This window comes from Notolepis coatsorum, assembly GCF_963971535.1.
Source record: "Notolepis coatsorum genome assembly, chromosome: 7".
In the NCBI taxonomy this organism is placed as follows: Eukaryota; Metazoa; Chordata; class Actinopteri; order Aulopiformes; family Paralepididae; genus Notolepis; species Notolepis coatsorum.
Window position 1 is genome coordinate 109,362,205 of NC_140171.1, and position 25,319 is coordinate 109,387,523.

Genomic DNA, 25,319 nt, shown 5'->3' on the forward strand with positions numbered 1-25,319 from the left:
TTGTTTGGTGTGTGTGCTAGGTGAAATTTTGAATGAGGTTCATTTTTGTTTCGCTGTACTGTGAGGACAGTAATGAGGACGTAAGGGAAGTACTTTTTTTTGGGAGATAAGACATAATACTTATCTCCCGGGCTGTAAGCTGCATTTGTATCATTTGTATGTATGAAATGTAATGTAATAATGGAACACTGCCACATTATTTATGGTCTTATAAACCCATGAGGGTTGGCCACTAAGGTGTGCATGACATGGACATCAATAAAATAATCAATCAATCAGCATATGCCACTTGCTGCATACTGTGATGTCCATTATGAATATTGGTGTTTATTTTCTTCTTTCATCTTTCCTGACTTATGAAACATCTAAGCCATATCACATGAGTGTACCCTTAGTCTGCTAATGATAGTGTCTGTGGATACATGTATTATTGTATTCTTGTTGTGTGTGTGTGTGTGTGTGTGTGTGTGGGTGTGTGTGTGTGTATGTGCGTGCATGCATATGTGTATGTGTGTATGTGTGTGTCTGCATATGTGTGCGTGTGTGTGTGTTATGAATATGATTGATGCATTATACTTAATGTAATATATGGGTGTTTATGGGATGCATACACATGTGTATGTTAAACATTGTTATGTTAAACAATGTATCTGCTTTTAATATGTCAATTATACTTACTGATAGTTGCAAAATGTGTATCCTACATTATTATTATTTCCTGTAATAATGCTGCCTGGAGAATGACACTTTTCAAGCCCCTGGTTTTTCGACAATTATCCTTACATTTTACATTTACATTTAGTCATTTAGCTGACGCTTTTATCCAAAGCGACTTACAAGTTCTGTACGACAGGTCATCAGGAAGGGTACAACTATATCAGCTGAGTAACAATATTCATCAAAGTGTTGCGTGTTACAGTGTAGGTTAGTTTATTAGGACAAGTGCATGCAAGTAAGGTTAGTTAGGGTTAGATTTTTTATAAATTCTTTTAAATTATTTCAGATAATGGTTGAAGAAGTGCGTCTTTAGTCGACGGCGAAAGATTGGATGGGATTCGGCTGTCCTAACTGGGGTGGGTAGTTCATTCCACCATTGTGGGGCAAGGACTGAGAATAGGCGGCTTCTCTTTGATGACCCTCCGGGAGCTTGGATAGGAGTAGGTCTGAGGCGGCCAGAAGATGCAGAGTGTAGGGGTCTTGAGGGTGTGTAGTTAGAGACCATTGACCGGAGGTAGGCAGGAGCGGTTCCCTTTGCCGCACGGTATGCTAGGTTGAGGGCCTTGAAGCGGATACGTGCAGCAATGGGGAGCCAGTGCAGGTCCCTAAGAAGTGGGGTGACATGGGCCGACTTCGGTATGTTTGAGATCAGGCGGGCCGCTGCATTTTGAACGAGTTGAAGAGGCTTGGTGGCAGTGGCCGGGAGGCCAGCTAGCAGTGTGTTGCAGTAGTCGAGGTGGGAGATGACTGTTGATTGGACGAGGAGTTGGGTGGCTTCTTTTGTCATGAAGGGGCGGATCCTTCTGACGTTGCTCAGGAGGAATCTGCAGGTTCTGGTTGTGGCTGCGATGTGAGCAGAGAAGTTCAACTGGTCGTCGAGGACAACACCAAGGTTCTTGGTGGTCGGGCACGCGGTCACAGCTGCATTCTCGACTGTGATGTAGAGGTCGGTCAGGGGGGAGGATTTGGCCGGCAGGTGGAGCAATTCTGTTTTGCTTAGGTTCAGTTTGAGGTGGTTGGTCGTCATCCAGGCGAAGATGTCGGACAGACAGGCTGAGATCCGCTCAGAGACGTGGATATCTGAGGGAGGGAAGGAGAGGAAGAGTTGAGTATCATCAGCATAACAATGATATGAGAAGCCATGAGACGTGATAATGTTACCCAGTGATTTAGTGTAGAGGGAGAAGAGAAGGGGTCCTAGGACCGAGCCCTGGGGGACACCCGTCTGCAGGGGGCGGGTGGCCGACAGAGTCCCTCTCCATGACACTTGGTAGGAGCGGTCATTGAGGTATGATGTCAGCCATGTCAGCGCAGATCCAGCCACTCCCATTCCTGCGAGGGCCGTAAGGAGGATCTGATGGTTGACTGTGTTGAAGGCTGCAGATAGATCTAGGAGAATCAGGACAGCGGAGAGGCCTTTCGCTTTTGCTAAGTGAAGTGCTTCTGTGACCGCAATGAGGGCCGTTTCTGTGGAGTGGCCAGTCCGGAAGCCATACTGATTGGGGTCTAGGAGGTCATTCTGTAGCAGTAAGTTGGTTGGATACAGCACGTTCAAGTGTTTTAGAAAGGAAGGAGAGAAGAGAGACAGGACAATAGTTGCCTATGACGGTGGGGTTCATGGTTGGTTTTTTTATGAGGGGCGTGACTCTGGCTTGTTTTAGGGAGGTGGGGACCACCCCTGAGTTGAGTTAGTAGTTGATGGTTGCAGTTAGGAATGGGAGGATGTCCGGTGCTATGGTCTGGATGAGTGGCGAGGGTAGCTGGTCCAGCTGGCATGTAGTCGGACGGTTCAACGTTACCAGTGTCAGGGTCTCGGCTTCTGTAATGGGAGAGAAAGATGACAGAGTGAAGGATGAGGTTCTCGATTCAGTGTTTGGAATGGGTGGGGGTTGGGAGAAGGAGCTGCAGATGTTCTCCACTTTTCCCTCAAAGAAGATCGCAAAGTCTTCGGCAGAAAAAGATGAGGGAGGAGGGGGTGGGGGGGGGAGTGAGGAGGGACATGGTAGCATGCAGTTTGCGAAGATTCTTGGCAGAGGCCTCGATCCTATGGTGAAAGAAAGAAGCTTTGGCATTAGTAATAGTTTTGGAGAATGTTAACAAGAGGTTGTGATATGTGTTGATGTCAGCAGTGAGGCGTGACTTTCTATACTTCCTCTCAGCCGCTCTCAGGACCTGTATTTGTTATCTCACTGCATCCGTCAGCCATGGACTGCAGAGAAGGTGTCACTCAAAGGTAGAGCGGATATTATGTCAGATGAGAGGGTGGAGGGGGATAGGGAGGGCAGGTTGTGTCTGAGTGAGACGGTTTGAGTTGGGGTGAAGACCTTTCGGTTAAGCATGAAAGTTAGTGAGAATGATATGAAGGAATGGTCAGATACATGTAGGGGAGTTACCGTGGTGTTAATGATGCTGGAGTTACGGGAAAATATGAGATCCAAGGAGTTGCCTGCTTTGTGGGTGGGAGTCATGGCAGTGGGAGTCAGGTCAATTTGTTGTAGGAGGGAGACCACTGGGACCAACTGAGATGAGTCAGGCAGGTTGAAGTCGCCCAATAGAAGGAGAGGGGTACCATCTTCCGGTAAGGAGCTTAGAAGCATGTCCAGCTCATCTGTGAAGTGATCGAGGGGACCTGGAGGGCGATAGAGTGTAACAATGGTGATATTGAAAGGATTAGAGACAGATACTGCATGCTATTCGAGGGAGGAGAGTGACAGTTCTGGGAGTTGTGTTTCACATTCCCTTGCAAATTATATATAAGATAAGATAAGATATACATTTATTGATCCCCTTGGGGAAATTCAGGCATCATAGCAGCATGGGGGAGGGGAGGTACAGGTACATGGTAATGGACATAACACAGGTCATACAATTATAGTACAGTAGAAAAGTAAAAGTAAAAAGGCAGTGTATCTTTTTTAATATTTGTATTTATATGTCATACGTGTAAGAACTAGGGCTGTCAGTTAATCGCGTTAATTAGATTAATTAATTACACAGCAAATTATTGTGTTATGAAAATGTACTAAAGAAAATGAAAGAAAATATAGGTTTTAATTTAAATATTGTTTAATCTCATTCATTTCATAAGTACGTAGAATACACATTTACAGATTTTTTTTAATATGGTCCATTTGCATGTTCTTGGTATCTGATTCTAGGGACATCCATGGATCTCAGGGAATGTATTCCCAGTGTCAGAAATACTGTGTATGTTACTAGGCTTGAGTAAATTGTAATGAACCAAATGAGAATATCAATAATTTTTTTTTATATTTGACTGTGAATAACACCATGCTAAAATTGACCAGACCTGAAAAATATAAGCAAATGAATAAATGGAAGATGATTAAACAGAAGGTTTTGTACTGTAGATACAGTACTGAATTCTGCCATTCGGACACATGCCATTTTAAATATGATTATAGAATATAGAATATCAGGCCTAAAATGGTTGTGCGATTAAAATGTGATTAATTAGATTAATTAATTACAAATCCTGTAATGAATAGATTCCTTTTTTTAATCGCCTGACAGCACTAGTAAGAACCAAACATAAAAGTATTGGCTACAACAGAACAACAAACTATGTTTCTCACGTATTACTAAAAAGTTTCTCTCTCCTTGGCCCGTAGCGAAAGAGAAAATTAAACGCTCTTGCATTCCTTCCACATCACTGTCATTAACACTGACGGTGAACGGCAGGGCTCAGGGAACGGCAGGGCTACGAGACAGACCCCGGTTAACCCATTGTTAAAGTTAGAGTGTGATTCAACCCAAGCCATCGCAGTTCAGACACGGATGATACCGCCACCTGGTGATAGTCGATCAGCATTGCAGTTATAATGTGTGGCGAAAATGATGCAGATCGCTCTGGGCAAGTCTGTAGAGCGGGGATCAAAGTAAAAAGATCAAATGATCCAAAAACGTTTTTGGCACAGACTGTATTAATGTTCTTAGAAATTAAATAGAGGGGGGGGGGGGGGGGGGGGCGTGGCTAGGCGAGCAATGGAGTAGTACGTGTTTCTGTTTTCGCTCCCGTCGAGTCTCTACTTTTTGTTGTTTTATCTTAATTTAATAAGCTTACGGATTTACATAACTTAGTGAATCTTACTCAGGGTACATTTGTTCAAACCGTTGGTCATTTTTTACACGGACAGATGGCATCAAACCTTTGCAAATTCGGATACGTCCCGACTACAAGTAGGCCTGAGAAAGCCTTGGGTTCCGCCTCTGGGCCACCACCGACCACACCGTCAAAGATGGCCGGCGTGGTTACCACAGCCTTAAAGACGGAGATTCTCCTCACGCTGAAATCCGAAATCGCAGAGATAATACAATCGGAATTGAAAGGTGCACTTTCCAAGGAGTTCGACCTTATCAGAAATGATTTGAAAGCGATAAAGGAGGAAATACGAAGCTGTGTAGCGACACTGCGTGTGGACATTAACAAAATGGAGGTTGCGGTTAAGGACGTGGAGGGTGGTCTCTCGAGGTGGTCGGACGAGGTGGCAACGCTACAAGTCACAGTCGAAGACCTAAAGACGGAGATGACTGGTCTCAGGGTAAAGTGTGATGATATGGAAGGAAGGATGAGGAGATGTAAGGATACTTGGAGTAGCTGAGACGGACGGCTCAAGCTCCACTGCATCGGTCTCAAAGCTGCTGAAAGACGTGCTGCAAATGGACGATGAAGTGCTGGTGGACCGCTCGCATAGAGCACTGGGGCCGAAGAGGCCAGACGGGGAGCCCCGTGCTATCGTGGCTAAACTCCACTATTACCAGGATTGTGTCGAGGTGTTGAGACGGGCACGCACTGAGGCTCCATTACAGGTCAACGGAAAGTCTATTGCAATCTTCCCCGACTATGCCACGGGCGTCGCGAAGGCCAGGGCTGCGTTTACGGAGGTGAGGCAGATATTACGCGGCTGTGAAGGCATCCGATACAGCATTCTTTTTCCAGCCCGACTTCGCATCACGCACAGGGGAAAAGAGAAAGAGTTCACCGATGCAGAGGAGGCAATGAGCTACATCAGAAAGAACATTGTGCGCGCAGCGGCGGGTGAGACCACATAGAAAGAGAGATGTATCGGTGTGTACCTGCTGCTTATGATATGCAGGCAATGTGAACAATGTATCATATTAACTACAACAGGACAATATATATATATAGAGGCTACTGTAATGTTTACTGTGTGATCATTTATGTGTAGCATCGTCTGCCTAGCATTGAGAGGACACCACTGGACACTATTTACCAAGCTAAGTGACTCACCAACCTCCAGCAAATGTGTTGCCCTATACTTATGATGTACATACGATGTGAACAGTGTATAATTTTGGCCCCAATAGGACAATGTGTGTATACACATACAGACATATAAATATGTACACACATGCTCACACCTAAGATGGTGCACACGCCCGCATACCTAATGGATGCAATACCTAGAGATTCTAGGCGTACTATACACACGTGGGCGCGCACTACGCGCATGCACAGACACACATTAAGACACGCAAACACATTTACACATTATACAGACACAGGGGCACGGACCCACACACTCACGCATACACACCTATACGTTTACACCTTGGCTGTGTTCGATACATCCATAATTATACAGTGCACGCAAATGCACGAACACTGAAGGGCATATTCCCAGGTACACACCCATTTGTAGACGCACGGACACATGCACACTCCCACACCTCTTCCAATTCAATTTATTTTATTCTATATCACCCAATCAGGCACCCTTTTTGTGTTTAACAGGGCATGTTGGTTGCCCTTGCTCGGGAGTAAGATGTGTTGCCTTATTTCAGGGCCTGCTTGATGTGAGGTTGTTAATGTTAATGTATTATTGTTATACTTACTGTTCATAGCTGCCACCTATATTACCCTACCTGGTTGGGTGTATCTCAATGGACAGCTGAAGACCTTATATAATACCAAGATCTGAGTAAGTATTTTTTATTTTATTTTTTTACTCTTATTTTTCTTTTCTTTCTCTTTATTATTTTATTTTACCTAAGGGGCTCGACGGGGGCCTGAGCGGCTGGCTCCATATGTAGAACACATCCAACATAAGCACATTATGTGTGGATTAGTTTCTGAAGGGTATTTTGGGCACCTTGTTTTTTATAGGTGTCAGGGGGGGGGGGGGGCTTACCAGAATTGTACATTCAACATGCTTAACTGATTAGACGTCTGTTTTGCTTTTCACCTGCAGTTGTGCTGAGCTCTCTATAGGTTCCAGATAAATGGCCTCTCTCATCTACTATGATCGACACGGGTGATACCATTGGGCTGGAAGGGTGCTCTGTCAATTTCGTGAGTTGGAATGTTAAATCACTCAACCACCCAGTAAAGCGTGAGAAGGTACTTACACATTTAAAACAACTCAATGCAGACATAGCGTTTTTACAGGAGACGCATTTAAAAACTGCGGACCATGCTCGACTGGGGGGAGGATGGGTGGGACAGATGTATCACTCCAACTTCCACACAAAGGCCAGAGGAGCAGCCATTCTGATAGATAAAAACGTGCCATTTACTATGTCAAGTGTAGAGGCCGACCCTGCAGGGCGCTATATTATAGTGGTGGGGAAACTGCATTCATTTCCGGTCATTTTGGCTAATATCTACGCACCAAACTGGGACAACCCTACGTTCTTCACCAGCCCTTTTTCCCGCCTACCGGATATGACCTCGCACCATCTCATCCTTGGCGGCGACATGAATTGTGCACTCTCCCCGGTGCTGGACCGTAGCTCGCCCAGGAAGGCCCCCCAGTCTAGCTCGTCCCGTGCAATCCGGCGCTTTCTTAAATCATATGGGGTAGCTGACGTGTGGCGGTTTCCTAATCCTACATCCAGAGGATACTCCTTTTTCCCCCCGGTCCATAATACCTTCTCGTGCATAGACAGCTTCTTCCCCTTGTAACCAAATGCGAATACGGAGCGATAGTTATCTCGGACCATGGTCCCTTAGTTATGAAAATGAGTATCCTGAATACACGGCTCGGCCACCGCCAGTGGAGACTCAACCCGTTGCTTCTGTCGGAGGAAGCCTTCACAAGCTTCATCACCTCGGAAATTACATTATTTCTCGACATTAATAAGACTCCGGGAATGTCTTCTTTAACCATTTGGGAATCACTGAAGGCGTACTTAAGGGGACAGGTGATTTCATATTGCGCCAACCAAAAGAAGATAAACACGGCAGCGGCACGCCTTAAGCAACTGACGGACGAGATTTTGGAGCTAGACTACATTGCCACTCGTCATCAACCGACACGTTGAAAAAACGTATATCACTGCGAACTGAGTTTGACCTCATGTCAACGGCGACACCTGAGTACCTCATTACCAAAACGCGACAGGGGAACTATGAACATGGGGAGAAGGCCGGACAGATACTTGCCCATCAGCTGCAACAAATAACTGCCAACCAGTCCATCCCCTCTATCAACGACGAGCGGGGCTCAAAAGCCACTGACAACCTAAAAATTTATAAAAGCTTTAAAACTTTCTACCAATCGTTATACACCTCGGACTCGCAAGTGGGGCCCTCCACGCTAGACGATTTATATAGGACCCTCCGCGTCCCGACAGTCGACCCAGAGAGGGCCGCAGATCTGGAGGAGGGACTTACGGTTGCGGAGATTATGTCAGCGATTATATCTATGCAGAGTGGCAAGTCCCCGGGGCCAGACGGTTACCCTACAGACTTCTACAAAAAATTCTCAACTTAGCTGTCCCCACTGCTGCTAGCCGTATTTGACGAATCATTCTCGACAAATTATCTTTCTCCGACCATGCGCCAAGCGGTTATCTCCTTAATCCTTAAGAAAGACAAGAACCCCCTGGAATGCGGCTCGTTCCGTCCAATTTCCCTCCTTAACGCCGATGTCAAGGTTCTCGCTAAGGTTCTGGCCCGTCGTCTAGAGGGGGTTCTCCCCTCGATTATCTTGCCGGACCAAACAGGCTTCATCAAGAATCGGTACTTTTTCTTTAATATCAGATGCCTCCTAAATATCCTGTATAGCCCCATCTCCACCCGGAACACCTGAGGTGGTCCTCTCCCTTGTTGCGGAAAAAGCGTTTGATCGGGTGGAGTGGGACTATCTTTTCCACGCTCTGGAGAGGTTTGGGTTTGGCCCTAAACTCATAGCTTGGATTAAAATTCTATATACGTCTCCGATGGCTGCCGTTCGCACCAACAACAATCTATCCACCTACTTTGAACTCCATAGGGGTACGAGACAGGGATGTCCTTTATCTCCACTCCTTTTCGCAATCGCAATGGAGCCCCTTGCGCTGGCTCTGAGGCAGAATACCGATATCAAAGGGATCATGCTCGCGGGCTCAGAGCATAAAGTTGCGCTCTACGCGGACGACATGTTGCTGTACATATCACAACCCCAAACGAGTCTTCCTCGGTTGATGACCCTACTTGCGGACTTCGGCAAAATATCCGGATACAAAATCAACATTCAAAAAGTGAACTGATGCCCGTTGGCACCTCGGCGGATTGGATACCTCTGAGCACATTCCCGTTTAAAATGTGTCCTAAAAAGTTCAAGTACCTCGTGATATGGATCACGCATGAACATAAGGACCTATATATGGCTAACTATCAACCCTTACTGTCCAACCTGGCGAGAGATATTGAACGTTGGGACCCCCTGTCGCTATCCCTGGGTGGGAGAATCAACACAATAAAGATGAATGTATTGCCGACATTTCTATATGTATTTCAGAGTCTTCCAGTCTTTCTGACCAAAACATTCTTCTCCAAGATAAACAACCAGATATCTTCCTTTATCTGGAACAAAAAAACGCCCCGGATCAAAAGATATATGCTGCAGAGACCCCGCGTAATGGGTGGGATGGCGCTTCCAAACTTTATTTACTACTACTGGGCAGCAAACATAATATCGTTATTCTACTGGGTAAGGGGGTAGGACACAGCCCCCTGGTGGACAGTACTGGAGAGTGCGTCAGTTAAATCCACCTCCCTATCTGCCTTGTTGTGTGCTAAGCTCCCGTTCACACAGCCCATATCTAGCTTTACCTCGAACCCAGTTGTCATCCACTCGATAAAAGTGTGGAACCAATTTAGAAGAACCTTCTCCCTCAGGGAACTATCACTGGCTGCTCCGATCACAAGAAATCACATGTTTGTCCCATCAACGATGGATAAGGCCTTTGACGGTTGGGTTGGGAGTGGAGTGATTACGCTGTCTGACCTCTATATAGAAGGCAACTTTGCCTCCTTTGATCAGCTAGTACAGAAATACAAGATCCCTAGGTCACACTTCTATAGATACTTGCAACTCCGGAGCTTCGTAACTTCGAACTCGGACTGCTACTGTGAGGTTTTGCCCGCTGCTCACTACCTTTTCTCTGTTTCTTTAAGCCTATACTGTTTATTTCCCTTCTATACTGTTTATTTTCCCTTCTCACTCACTCTCTCTAGCCCCCACCCTCTCGTTCCTTACCCTTAGTGGCCACACCTGTTCGATATTCTATTATCTCTCGCACCTGTGGTGGCAGGCTAATTAGTCCCCCTGTGGGCTTTAAATACCAGGGCGCTTCCCCTCGTTTTGGCGTGGGGTCGTGTTGTATACTTGCCGAGTCATATTCTCTAAACATCTAGACTCTTTCGGGAGATCCTCTGTCTGCCTATGCTGTTCCATTCTCCGGCGTCGAGATGTTTGCTCCAGCCTTCGCCAGCTGTCGCCGTTGCCTGTGGGGGAGACTGGTCTGCGCTCCCTGTACTTCCACGGGAGGCACCCCAGCGTTCCACTGCAGACCCCCGCGCAGCTGTTCGTCCTGACGCACATCCAGACCAGCGCAGACGCTCTCCAGTCCTCAGCGCGCAACGCGCATCTTCCAAGGACGCTCGAGCTTGGCACGCTCTCCAGACCAGCGCGCAACGCGCATCTTCCAAGGACGCTCGAGCTTGGCACGCTCTCCAGACCAGCGCGCAACGCGCATCTTCCAAGAACCCTCGAGCTTGGCACGCTCTCCAGACCAGCGCGCAACGCGCATCTTCTAGACCTTCGTGCTTGGCACACTCCTCCTCGCAGACGCACCCCGACGCGTCTCTCGGTTCCGGTGCGCACTCAAGCTGTGGCGCATCACTCTGTCCTCGGCTCCGACAGTCGGCTACCCGGTGACGACACCTTCGCCACCGCCGCCTGTTCCAGCACCACTCTGTCCTCGGCTCGGACTGCCGGCTCCCCGGTGGCGATACCCTCGCCACCGCCGCCTGTTCCAGCACCACTCTGTCCTCGGCTCGGACAGCCGGCGCCCCGGTGGCGACGCTCTCGCCCCGCTGCCTGTTCCTGCACCACTCTGTCCCTGTACCTTTACGCATACGCCTGGGTGAGTTTTGATTGTGATGTCACTCACTCAGCGTAGTGCCCTTGCCCCCGTTCCCGCTGCTGTTCCTGTACCTTTACGCATACGCCTGGGTGAGTTTTGATTGTGATGTCACTCTCCCAGCGTATTGCCTCTGTTAGTTAGTTTGGACATTTCATCTCCCAGCGTATTGCCTCTGTTAGTTAGTTTGGACATTTCATCTCCCAGCGTATTGCCTCTGTTAGTTAGTTTGGACATTTCATCTCCCAGCGTAATGCCTCTGTTTTTGGTTCTCACTTAGAATAGTATTTTTGGACTTTACATCTCCCCCTGTGTGTTTGTCACACGAAGATATTATTACTTTGTTCACTTTGTTATTTGGACTGTTCTGCACCTGCTCTGTTTTTTCCCTTTTGTGCATTAACTCTCTCCTCTGTCCTGCAGAGCGGCCCAGATGTTTTCCCACCAGTCCCCAGTTCCTCCCTGTACCCCAGCCCGCCTCCGCGGGCCTCAGTCCCTAGTCCTCTATCCCTAGTTCTCCTAGTCCCTAGTCCTCTGTCCCTAGTTCTCCTAGTCCCTAGTCCTCTATCCCTAGTTCTCCTAGTCCCTAGTCCTCTGTCCCTAGTTCTCCTAGTCCCTAGTCCTCTGTCCCTAGTTCTCCTAGTCCCTAGTCCTCCTTCCCTAGTTCTCCCTGTCCCTTGTTTTCCTAGTCTCTAGTTCCTCTGTCCCAAGGCGTTCCCTTAACCTTCCCTTAGGCGTTCCCTTACCTTCCCATAGTGTTCTCCTTTCCTGCCCGCCTCTTAAAGGCACCTTTCCTTCCCCTCATATTATATTCCTGTATTTGTGATTCTCCCTTAAAGGGACAGTGCCCTTTTCCCTGTTTTTCCCTGTTGTTCAATAAATATCTGTTTCTTGGCAAACCATCATACCTGTCTTGTGTTGTGCGATTGGGGTCGGTTACAAACCATAACAGCTACCCAGTGTGCCCTCCGGCCTCCCTTGTAGGTAAACTGATCCAGAAACAGGCTATAAGCAGAATTTATGAACTACTTAATAGAAGCAACTCGACACCGTTAGACCTACTCAGGGGCAGATGGGAGACTGACTTAGGTGAACCAATCACAGAGGTCACATGGCACAAGATAATACAGGGGATTTTCTCCTCTTCCATTTGCCTTAAACATGCGGTTATCCAATTTAAAATTGTACACCGACTGCATTGGTCTAAAGACAGGCTCTCTAAGATATATCCCGACCGCTGTAGACAGGCTCCAGCCACTCTGCTCCACATGCTATGGACGTGCCCAAAGTTGCACACCTACTGGCAGACCATCTTTGACACCTTCTCTAAGATATTTGGAAAGGAAGTGGAGCCATCACCATATATTGCATTGTTCGGAGTGGCCCCAGCGGACATCCACTTTAGATGGTGGGAATCTAGAATGTTGGCCTTCTGCTCACTTTTGGCCAGAAGGCTGATACTATTTAAATGGAAGGACCCGGGACCACCTGTCTTCGGCCACTGGATGAGAGAGGTCATGTATCATATTAAATTGGAGAAGATCAGGTATACTATCAGAGGCTGTACCGAAAAATTCCACAACATTTTGGATCCTTTCCTAACTTTCTTTGAGGGTATGGAAGCGGATAATGTGACAGATGCGATCTGACTGGCTTCCCTGGTCTCTCAGCTTGTTACGGTTTATTTTTCCTATTATGTTCTTACTTTTCCTCTTCTCTATCTGCAGAATACAAGGGATATGTGACTGATGTCGGGTGATTTAAAAGCTAAAAGGAAAAACAATGATTAACAAACGATCTAAGATATTGTAGAATGATTTTGTCTGGTATAGGGGGGAGGGAGGGATGGAGAGCCTTATTTAAAATGTCTTTTCTTTTGGCCCATGTGGGACCACCTGTAAAAACAAAATCTCAAATAAAAAAACCTTGATAAAAAAAAAAGAAATGAAATAGAGGATAATTACACACAGACACTTTATTGAGAGAAAAAAGCAACTGATGACATTAGGATAATTTAAGCTCCCCGCCCCCGCCATGGTAAATGTCCCGTTGTATTGCTGTATTCAGTTAGGCAGTTCCTCCATGGTCCAAGTCAGATATACATCAGTGTCAATGGTCTGGACCCTACATTACCCTGTTAATGGTCCATTTACCATTGACTGTTCCCTGACATTATAATAAATATGATTCCTTACAAAAATAGAGCTTAGCCGTCTGAAGGCATTAATGTGTATCCAATTAGAGGTAGATTTGGATAAGATGGATGGACAGAGAGATAAAGAGAGAGAGATAAAGAGAGGGAGATGGAGAGAGAGAGAGATTCTCAACATTGTGAAAATGGTACATAGATAATTAGAATATTGGTTGGGTCTTGTATAAGTCATATAAGTCAACAAGACAGACAGGCACGCAGGATATGACTGTACCAGTCAGCAGCAGCAGCAGCCCTAACAAGACAGCGGGCACAGTACAAAACACTACAGCAGCCCTAACAAGACAGATGGCACAATACCAAACACCCCAGTAGCCCTAACAAGACAGGATAGCACTGTACCAAACATTACAGTAACCCTAACAAGACAGAGGTCAGTCTACCAAACACTACAGTAACCCTAACAAGACAGAGGGCACAGCACCAAACACTACAGTAACCCTAACAAGACAGATGGCACTGTACCAAACACTACAGTAACCCTAACAAGACAGAGGGCACAGCACCAAACATTACAGTAACCCTAACAAGACAGAGGGCACTGTACCAAACACTACAATAACCCTAACAAGACAGACATGCACACCGGATATGACTGTACCAAACAGAACAGAGCCCATCAGTTTGAGCACACAGAGCAGTGAGCAGATGCAGACCTGTTGTTAATGTGTCTCTTCACACACGGGGACATGCACATGCACTCTCGCTCTCACTCACTCACGCACTCACGCACTCACTTACTCACTCACTCACTCACTCACTCACTCACTCACTCACTCACTCACTCACTCACTCACTCACTCACTCACTCACTCACTCACTCACTCACTCACTCACTCACTCACTCACTCACTCACTCACTCACTCACTCACTCACTCACTCACTCACTCACTCACTCACTAACTCACTCACTCACTCACTCGCCCGCACTGATTGTTTGTTCGACTCCCAGCCGTTGTGTTTGCTTTGGACTTTTACTGATATAATAAATATATGACTTATACAATACGTAAATATATTACTTATGACTATAACATAATGTACCATTATGTACCTTTTTTCCTGTGTGTCGATCAGTACTGTATTTACGTTTTCCGATGAGACCATGTTGAAAGAAGATAGAGACGGAGAGCAAAGCCAAGAACTACATTTGAGATAATGCTCTGCGTTGGATTGCTGGCACTCGTAAGGATAATTTAGGAATGGAAGTTTGCCGTTAAACCTGAAGGTAGCAGTATCAAGAAAGCGGGTGGATGGAGGAAATGGGGGTGTTTGGGGGGGGGGGAGGGACTGCTGCTGCTGCTCAGGAGAAATAGTGCCTCTGTTCACCTAGCCTTTCATAAATTAATCTGGAATACTCAGCAAAGCTGCCATCCGTTCAATGTCTCAAGCTGTTTATTGTTTATGTATGCACCTTACTAATGTAGTTCTTGATATCATGCCCCCCTCCCACTCTCTCCAACACTCCAACATAGAAAGTGGCTTCTGTTCTGTACAGTACCTTTATTGTAAATTATAATGACATGTGTTTGTGTGTGTGTGTGTGTGTGTGTGTGTGTGTGTGTGTGTGTGTGTGTGTGTGTGTGTGTGTGTGTGTGTGTGTGTGTGTGTGTATGTGTGTGTGTGTGTGTGTATGTGTGTGTGTGTGTGTGTGTGTGTGTGTGTGTGTGTGTGTGTGTGTGTGTGTGTGTGTGTGTGTGTGTGTGTGTGTGTGTGTGTGTGTGTGTGTGTGTGTGTGTGTGTGTGTGTGTGTGTGTGTTTGTGTGGTGGGGGGGGGGGGGGGTTATTGTGATGTGGAACAGCTCACCATTAGGGCTGTCACTCTTTCCCAAAATCAAGTTTGAAATTCAAAGTGATATGGAATTTGTTGTAATTATATTGAACTTTTATGTAGATAAATTATAAAGAGCGGGATAGAGAGCGATAAAATCAAAATATCCCAACTGACACATTGGCATAAACTTGTCTCGCCCGGTTCTGTGTTTTTGAGCTAATGATAAAACAAATGTTGAGATTGTTGGTGAACAACTAACTTTAGGTTAGTTTTAACGTTAGCTACTGTACTAACGTTAGATGCAGCTACTACAGGCAATCAGCGATGAGGAGGAAGCGTCAAAGCCGTATATAATAGAATAGCCCTGTGGTGCGTAGGCACGAGAGCGCAACTCGAAACTGTTATGGTTTGTAACCGACCTCAAACGCAACGGCACAGAGAGGAAGTTCAGAGTTAGCCGAAAGCTAGGGCGTATTTATTTACAGAGTCACAAGATGGATGAAGTACAGCAATCAAACAAACAGGGATCTGTCATGTGACGATGTAGCGGCTCTGCAGATACTCCCAGTAGAAAGTGGTGAGGAGTTGGCATGTGACGTCGTAGCGGCTCTGCAGATACTCCCAGCTTTCACTCCCGGTGGAAACGGAGAGAGAGAGAAATCAGAGTTAGCCCAACGAACACACAGAGGCAGAGAGGTGACTGAGTCCAGTATTAATCCCAAGTGACTTAATCTTCGGTGTACCACACACAAGTTAGCTGAGTCCAGTGAAAAAACAACACGGTAATCTTCAGTGTTAATCTAACACACAAAATAGCTGAGTCCAGTGCGAAACAAAAATGAATTCTTCAGTGATATCCTAACACAAAAATAGGTGAGTCCAGTACAAACAAAACGGGATATCTTCGGTGTTCACCAAACACACAAAAAACTGATAATCCAAAAAGAACTGTTTCCAAAAACTCACCAAAGTGCAACGCGTAAAGCGGGCAGAAAACGAGGCGCATCTCCAACAGGGGAACCAGGTTCTCCACAGCGGTTCTCCACAAAAGGTCCTGGAGAGAAAGTAGACAGGAACAGCGATGGGGAAAAGCAGGTATATGCAGTAGTATTCCAGAACAGTAGTACTCAAAACGACCCCGCATCGAATGACATAAGGTCAGAGTATATGAAGCCTCTGGGGCGCTGATTAGCACACACATCAGGTGCGTGATGGTAATTGATACTTGACTTAGAAGTGTGAGTTCGGCAACGGACCAATCATCACAGAATCATCACAGTACATTAAAGGAACGGCGTGTGTGGCGGGGAACGGACCAATCATCACAGTACCTTAAGAAGCCTGTGGTGGGGAAAGAACCAATCCTCACAGAAACTACCTGTTATAATAAATTAATTCATGTTTTACTTGTCCCCGTGTCCAGTCCTTTGACTAGCCCCACCCGTTCATTGTAAACAATGATGCATGTAATTGTATTAACGTTATTGTGTGTTGTAGCTATGCTCTACATTGTATTTCGTTTGTTAGCTATTTAGCTAATGTTGATAGCATTGAATAACATCATCGCTATATATTTAATCTTTATTTAGCAGTCCAGTTTCTCCGGGCAGTAGCGAGTAACTACTTGGGTCTAAAAATAGCTACACTACAAAGAACGCTACTTGGTTAAAAGGAGCAACGCTATTGAGAAATGTAGTTAAGCTATGTAGCGTTGCTACTGCCCCACGGAGCTCCCGTGCTGTACTCTGTAGTAACGCCAGCGGCCCCCCACACGGAGAGTGACTGACAAGAGGTACTGGTTCCGCCTCATTAAAACAAACACGCAAATAGCAATTAATCGCGCCCGTCAAAATCATTGCATTAATTTTTATTATCGCGCGATAAATTGATTTATTGATTATCGCGGCAGGCCTACAAGCCTGTATTAAATCTGAAGAGGAGTGGAAGTGAAAGGTCCAGCTGTGTATGACGAGGAGGCTATTTCTGTATGCAGGTGTGTCAAAGTGGCTTCAAGGGACATATATTATAAATAAAAACATTTTAAACTTTCAAAAGCCCTATTTCTCTCAAATCACTCATTATTAACACTTTGATTGCCTAAGGCTAAATTCATGATATACCATAGGTTGCCAGCTCTATTTGTCTATGGATAAGTACCCCTTCTTTGCAGGGCTATAACTTTTTAAATTATATTGCTAAATTGCCATTATTATGGCCCATTCAAAGTCCTATATGTATTGTTCATTGTGTAGCAACGTTAAACTTTTTCATTCACATATTCATAGTAAAATATGGTCTAATGTATAAGTATGTTTTCATCTCTTTCTGCAGCTTTCTCCAGAACGTGATCTATAGCCCCAAATACATTATATTGATGATGAAATACAGTTTGATGGCAATCGGCGCGATATAAAAAATTTCAATTGGACGTACTTCTAGAAGTTTCTACGTATCATCTGATATTGACCGGATGGGCGGGGGATCGTTTATAATTCCGTGGGCAGCGTTATATCATTCATCTAGTGTGGGTCATATGTTCATCAGAGCAGTTTATATCGAACACGTTCAAAAATAACGCTGAATCTTATCGTATCTTCCTCGCGCCGTTGGACGATCAGCGTGGTGTAGACCGTTTTCGATTATGGGATGTTTATCCAGATGAACCATTTTCAGGTTGTATAATACTATATACGTCCAAATAACGTTGTTTATTGAGTTAGGGCGAGCGATTGATCATCCAGTGTGTTGAGATGGAGTCCGGCTACCGATCGCGAGTGCCCGGAGCACATAGGATGAGCACTTCCTGTTTGGCGAGCCCCTCCCTCTTGGCCGATCTGCCGATCGGCCACCAGATGGCGCTCTCGAACCGTTAAACAGTTGATGGGAGCTCACCAGTACATCTCAGGGCTCCGGAAAGAAAATATGATTTAGATCACAGATTTTTGAAATATTGATATCAAAGACGAGTTACGGCGTCTTCGGCAACTTGAGCATGGCGGGGAAGGACGCCTAAAAACATCTTCCGGCAGCTAAAGTGTTAAGCCTCCCCTAGACAAAATAAAATATTAGGCTGAACTATTTGTAGATCTGTCAAAAGCATTTGGTACAGTTATCTTATTGTATTATCTTATTTTAGATAGATTACACAGCATTGGTTGCAGAGCTATTTGTCTGAGATACTTTAGTGTGTGTGAAAGCTGGGAAAGCCCAGGCAGAGTTTTTAACGATTACCAAATACTGGATCCTGTCTTATTTACCATTTACAGTATATTAATAATATGGTATCGTCATTGAGTGGCTGTCAAGTTCATCTTTATATGGATGACACTATTGTCTATTGTATTGCTGACTCAACTAGCCATTCAAAACATGAAACTCTCATTTAATGCTATGCAAGATGTGCATATTAGTCTCAAGCTTGCACTTAAATCAAATCAAACTAGAGCTATTGTTTACAATGAATTGCATATACAGTATTGACTGTGGACAGGTCTGACATCGAGAGTGTTACAGAATACAAACATTTTGGCATCTGGCTTGATGAGACATTTACATTTAAATACCATATAGAGCGTAAACTGCGGCAAACAATTGGCATTCTTGTACATAACAGAACCAGCTTCCCAATGATTAGGTTAGCTGAAAGAGGGTCGTTGAAGCAGAACATAATGTCTTGGATTATGGAGATGTGATTTATAGACGTGCTACTGCTTCCATTCGTAAGCCTTTGGATTCTGTATATCACTCAGCCCTCAGATTGATCAGCGGTGATAGTTATGGTATCACCATTGTATCCTGTACAACAAGGTTTGGTGGTCCTCTCTGGCAGAGAGATGTGATTTGCACTGGCATATATTTCTCTATGAAACCATTGTTGGAGATCTTCCCCCTTATATCACTTCATTGGACTGGTCCCCTCTATCTTATCACACTTGCTCCAATGGTGGGCCAACAATTCATACCCCTAGAGTTTACGCTGAACTTTCAAGTTTCAAGTTTCTTTAATAGTTGTCATACAGAAGTACAGAATACTTTCATACAAAATTATTCTTACTGTTACGCTCCAGAGACTGTGCTAGACAAGATAGTATCAAATAACATAGTATAGCATGTAATTTAGAAGTAGAAAATGAGGTCACAGTGTTCAGTATAGACATATGTACAATGTTCGATGCAGAATAGACGTAACTGAGTTACCATATAATATACAATACTATGCAGTGTACTAATGTACAGTACTATATAGTGCAAAGCAGAAATGGGATGAGGTACAATTTAGGTACAATTTACAGTAAGGTGTACGAGTTGTAGTGTAATCCTTCATCAATAAATATAAAGTGTGGGGAGTGGGTGCTACAGTGTGTTTGTTTAAAGTGGGTGTGTGCTATAAAGTGTGTGGAGTGGGTGCTACAGTGTGTTTGTTTAAAGTGAGTGTGTGCGTGTGGATGTGTGTGCTATGTGCGTTTGATGGTTGTTGTTGTGTAGTGTTCATTGTTCGTTTAGCAGCCTGATGGCCTGGGGATAGAAGCTTCTTCTGAGTCTTTCTGTGCTCGCCTTGAGACTCCGGTATCGCTTGCCTGACCGCAGCAGTTCAAAGAGGCAGTTGTTCGGGTGACTGGAGTCTTTAATGATTCTCTTAGCATTGCCCCTGCAACGCTTGTTGTAAATGTTCTGGAGGGTGGGGAGCCCCCCTCCAATTGTGCGTTCGGCTGAACGTGTCACTCTTTGTAGTCTGCTTCGGTCTTGTGCAGTGCTATTCCCAAACCAGGAGGTGATGTTGCCAGTCAAGATGCTCTCTATTGTACATGAGTAGAAGTTCTTAAGGATCTTCTGACTGACTTGGAACTTCCTTAGTCGCCTGAGGAAGTAGAGGCGTTGTCGTGCCTTCTTCACAACACTGTCAATGTGTGTGGTCCATGTCAAGTCCTCGGATATGTAGGCTCCGAGGTACTTAAAGCTGTTGACTCTCTCAACCGGTGCCCCGTCGATGCTGAGGGGGCTGTAGTCATTGACCCCCGACCTCCTGAAGTCCACAATCATCTCCTTTGTTTTGCTGACGTTCTGGGAGAGGCTGTTTTCCTGGCACCATCCCGCCAGGACCTTGACCTCTTCCAGGTAGGCACTCTCGTCGTTGGCAGAGATCAGGCCCACCACCACTGTGTCGTCAGCACATTTGATGATTGTATTGCTACTCCGCTGAGCCACACAGTCGTGTGTGTACAGGGAGTAGAGGAGGGGACTCAGAACACAGCCCTGGGGGGCCCCTATGTTGAGGGTGATGGATGAGGAGGTGCAGTTGCCTGCTCTCACCACCTGGGGTCTGCCCGTCAGGAAGTCCAAGACCCACTGGCAGAGGTCATAGTTCAAGCCCAGGTCCCTGAGCTTGGCTATGAGTATGGAGGGGACTATGGTATTGAATGCCGAGCTGTAGTCGATGAATAGCATTCTCACATAGTTCCCCTGCCTCTTGTCCAGGTGTGATGCTGCTGTGTGCAGCACATGGGCTATGGCGTCCTCCGTGGACCTGTTGGGGCGGTATGCAAATTGCAGGGGGTCCATGTTGATGGGGAGGGAGGAGCAGATGTAGCCCTTTACTAGCTTCTCAAAGCACTTCATGGCTATGGAGGTGAGAGCTACAGGGCGGTAGTCGTTGAGGCAAGCAGGCTTGGATTTTTTGGGTACAGGGATAATAGTGGACTTCTTCAGGCAGGTGGGGATGACAGCCTGTTCTAAGGACAGGTTAAATATGTCAGTGAATACCGGGGCCAGTTGGTCGGCACAGACTTTTAGGACGCGGCCGGGGATGCCGTCCGGACCTGCTGCCTTCCTGATATTCACTTTTTTAAAGGTCCGCCTCACCTCATGCTCTGTTACCCTGAACACTGAGTCTCCATCAGCAGCAGACCCCCCCCCCCCCCCCCCCCCATTGCCGTGGCTTGTGGGCTGGTGTTGTTATTACCAGCATCAAACCTTGCATAGAAGGTATTGAGGTCATTTGCTAAGGAGATGTCACTGTTCAGTTTGAGGGAGGCGCCTTTGTAGTCTGTCATCGTTTTGAGCCCCTGCCACATAGCTCTAGAGTCAGCCTGTTCAAACTGGAGTTCAATTTTATCTTTGTAGCGCCGTTTGGCCTCTGTCACTGTCCTCCTTACGTTGTATCGCGCCACCTTGTGGTCATTCATGTTGCCTGCCACTAGGCCGTCGTTGTATGCTTTGGTGCGCGCTCTCAGAGCTTCACGGACGGATTTGTCTACCCAGGGTTTTTGATTTGGGTAAACTCTCATTGTGGTAGTGGGGATTGTTTCTTCCACCAAAGTACGAACATAGTCCAGCACTGTATCCGTGTAGACATGTTATCTGTGTCGCGGAACACGCTCCAGTCTGTGCAGTCAAACGCAGCCTGGATCGTCTCCTCTGACGTCAAATCCCATTTCTGCACCTCTCGCGAGACTACGGGAGTGCTTTTGATTCTCTGTTTGTACTTTGGTGAAAGGAAAATGGACGCGTGATCTGACTTACCAAAGCCACTAGCAGAATGAGCCTTGTATCCACCCTTGAATTGCGTGTAACAGTGATCTAGGATGTTACCGCCTCTGGTGTTACAAGTCACATGCTGATAGAAGTCAGGTAATACCTTTATGCTTTTAGTTTCTCCCCAACACATGGAATGTATTGCAATGCAGTGAAAGCACCTTAAAACTCAACACGTTAGTATCCTTTGGACAGTTTAAATATTTAATGATCAACCATATCACCCCAGTCTGCAGTTGTTCTTAATTGTTTTATTGATTGATTCTTGTTTGCTTGTTTACAGCCATTTGTTTCTTGTTTTCGAGACAAAATAAAGGTTGAATGGATATAACTGCTATTTCAAACCAGGTTGTCAAATATGGATTCAACAGCACTCAGCAGGGGAGAAAGAAATGCAGCAACAAAAAAGATCCACATCCATTGATAATTGTTTTGTTTGAAGTGACAACATGCAATGTACTGTAAGGTGATCCACTACATGTTGTTTTGAAGCATAGCTCGCTTTGTTCCAAACGTAAGAGATGGCTTGAAATGCCAGATTTCAAGAAAACATAAATTTCACATTACCACTTTGACCAACGTTTAAATAGATCAGCATCTCACATCTCATTCAATGTTGGCCATCATCCAAATGTTTCAAGATGGCCCAACTGTTTTTTTGAAAATGTCATGTTGGCCAAGACCCTACTATTCCATAAATTAAACAAATAAATAAGTTCCATAAATAAATGTGTGTCTAATGTATCGGGTTGAGGGTGAGTCAACAGAGATGGGCCTAATAAAGAAAGAAAGAAAGAAAAGAGACATCACTTCTCATTATAAAACATTATCACTTGGATTCGTACCAAAACCAAGTTTTTAGTGTGACTGCAATGTAACTTATATTATAAACTCACTACTAAGAATGTTATGGAATGGAATGTTTTCTGAGAACATGTCTCCCTGTCTAAATATCTTGTGCGTCAGCCACTCTACAATTGGAGGTCGGTGCACTCAGAGTAGGACAATACTAAAAGACATGTCAGTGGTGTCAAACCAACTCTGAGGAATTTAGTTGGTCTCAGTCATGGAAAAGTGACTCATAGAACTGTGTTGTATTCACTTGAATCTTTAATATCTCAATAGCTTGTCCTTGTTGTTACCATAGTAACAGTGCATGTTTGTCTCCGCTGTCAGTGTGTGAGTGAATGGGTGAATGTGAGCCATAAGTTGTACAGTACAAGCTATATAAATGCAGCCATACCATAGTCTTACTGTAGGTTATTAGGTCATGTTCCATAAATTGTATATGTTCCATTTGCTGTGCTTGTCTTGTCACTTAATGGTAATCATTTAGCCTTGCTCAATTGTCAAGACAATTATTTGACAGTACATTTTATAGGAACGAGGGAGACCAATAAGGCTGTATCTTTTTAGATAGAAATGCAGCTTTGGGTGGATTTGAAAGGGGATGCGTTTTGGTTTTGTCCCTTTCCTCTAGTAAATTACAAAGCCCAAAGTACACACCAAAGTGAGTTATTCTCTCTGACAGAAAACACTGATTCTAAACTGCGTCATTGTAGTCCAGCATTGTTCTTTCATTGTAGTAGTAGTTTGTAGTCCAGCCTTTTCTTCCGTTATAGTAGTAATTTGTAGTCCATCATTTTCTTTCATCACTGCTCTATATCACTATGCAACACATTGCATATGGGTGTACCTTGACTTCTGTCTTTCCACCTAAACCGTTCACTAAAATGTGTTTCTAGCTGGATATGCAATTGCTGGATATAACGCCTTCGGGAGATGTGTTAGTTGGACAATGCCTAGGCTAACCGGCACTGTCCGCTTCCCAAAATGTTGGTGTGTTCCTTTAAGTTGTTGAAAAGGAGCATACTATTATATATATATATATATATATATATATATATATATATATATATATATATATATATATATATATATATATATATATATATATATATATATATATATATATATATATATATATATATATATATATATATATATATATTTCCATCTGTGCCATGTTTTGTTTATGTACACTATTTAACAGGTAAGGTCACTACTCACTGGGCGCGATTATTTGGCCTCTGTATTCCTGCCGTGGTGCATGTTGCTGCACTAAGCACAAGAAGCACTTAATTGCATGCAAACACTCCCCCCGGCTCCTCCATCTGTAATCTCCTGGGGACGTATAATTGCAACAAGTAATTCATTGAGTCTTCATCAACCTGTTCTGATTAAATTGCAGGTCAACCGACTACGGAGCCACTTACCAGAAGCTGAATGAGAAAGTCGGGGCGAAGACAATACTCAGTTATCTATACGTCAGTCCCAACAACAAGAGAAAGGTAATGGGCTTCGTCTACATGCTGTCTTCATGTGTACAGTACTGTTGGTTGTTTTTTGTCTTTTGTCTTTTGTCAAGTTCCCAGTGGAACTTGTTAAAGGTACTGTGTAAGTGGTATTTATTTGTTAAAATAAGTGGTCTACATGTTCAAATAATAGCTCTACATTCCGACAGCCATCACTGATATAGTGTTTGGTCGGTAACATGGGTCTCCATGTCCCTCCGCTCTGCAGTAAACAGAAAATGCACTTTATCCAATCAAGAGTGAAAACTCCACACTGAAAAGTGTCTGACAAAAATAAGAAATTAAAACTAGTTTTAAGCAAATAATGTGCTTTAAAGAGGTAAACTATTCTGCCAGTGCAGTAAGCAAATCTGGCTTGGCAATATTTCTTGAAATAAGTACAAATATCTAGGGTTCTCTCTCCTGATTGGAGAAGTGGAATGGGATACCAGAAAATAAAATTTCTGTGTACTGCAGAGTTGAGGGGCTGGGAGACCCATGTTGCTGACCGAACACTATATATCAGTGATGGCTGTCGGAATGTAGAGTTATTTAACACTTATTTGAAAAAAAAAACACCACTTATAGCACCTTTAAATTGTATGTATTGTCACTGGGCAGTGAGTTTGTTGGCATCTTTCCCGCCGGGCTCCGTTTTTAGGCTCTCTCCTTCATATACTGCAATCTCTTAAAAGATCCATTAAAATAAATGTAATATCCTCCCAGAGATAGTTAGCCGAGCTTAAAGAAAATACTCTCCAATGGTTAATATTAATAGCTAGGCTGTAGTTTCGCTCCTCTCTCCCCCCTCTCTTTCCAGAATTAATAAATTATAGACAAGGTGAAGGGAGAGGTGGGTTGGCGAGGGTTTAAATGCCAATGTTTTAATCAAGACGGGGAAATGGTTCATATTTACGGCCACTGCGACACCATGCACCCCCCTCCTAAGTTGAGGCCAAGTGATGATTGGAGAGGCATTCGTCTCTGGCTGCTCTTCCTCAACGCCCCCCCATCTCGCTCCGCTTCTCGCCTTTAACACGGCTAATCAGGCGAGGTAATTTTCTTCTAGTTAATTATCATCTAATGATGAAGATGAAAAGACACACATAATGTCACTGTATCAAACACTACAGCAACCCTCACGAGACAGAGGGCACACATGATAGTGCTGTAGCAAAACACTACATCAACCCTAACCCTAACGAGACAGAGGGCACACAGGGTAGCACTGTACAAGACACTACATCAACCCTAATCATAACAAGGTGGATGGTACACATGATATGTCTGTACCAAACACTACAGCAACCCTACCCCTAACAAGGCAGAGGGCATACA

The 25,319-nt window shown here is 44.8% G+C and overlaps 1 protein-coding gene across 1 annotated transcript in view; it reads left to right on the plus strand.

Annotated features, from left to right (window-relative positions):
- sorcs1 (sortilin-related VPS10 domain containing receptor 1) overlaps window positions 1–25,319 on the plus strand; it is a gene marked incomplete at both ends in the record, with an annotated part of 670,421 nt that overhangs the window by 365,774 nt on the left and 279,328 nt on the right. Inside the window, one exon of the mRNA XM_084318344.1 lies at window positions 23,879–23,978. Within this exon, the coding sequence (XP_084174470.1) occupies window positions 23,879–23,978 (100 nt within the window). The remainder of the gene's footprint in view (window positions 1–23,878; window positions 23,979–25,319) is intronic.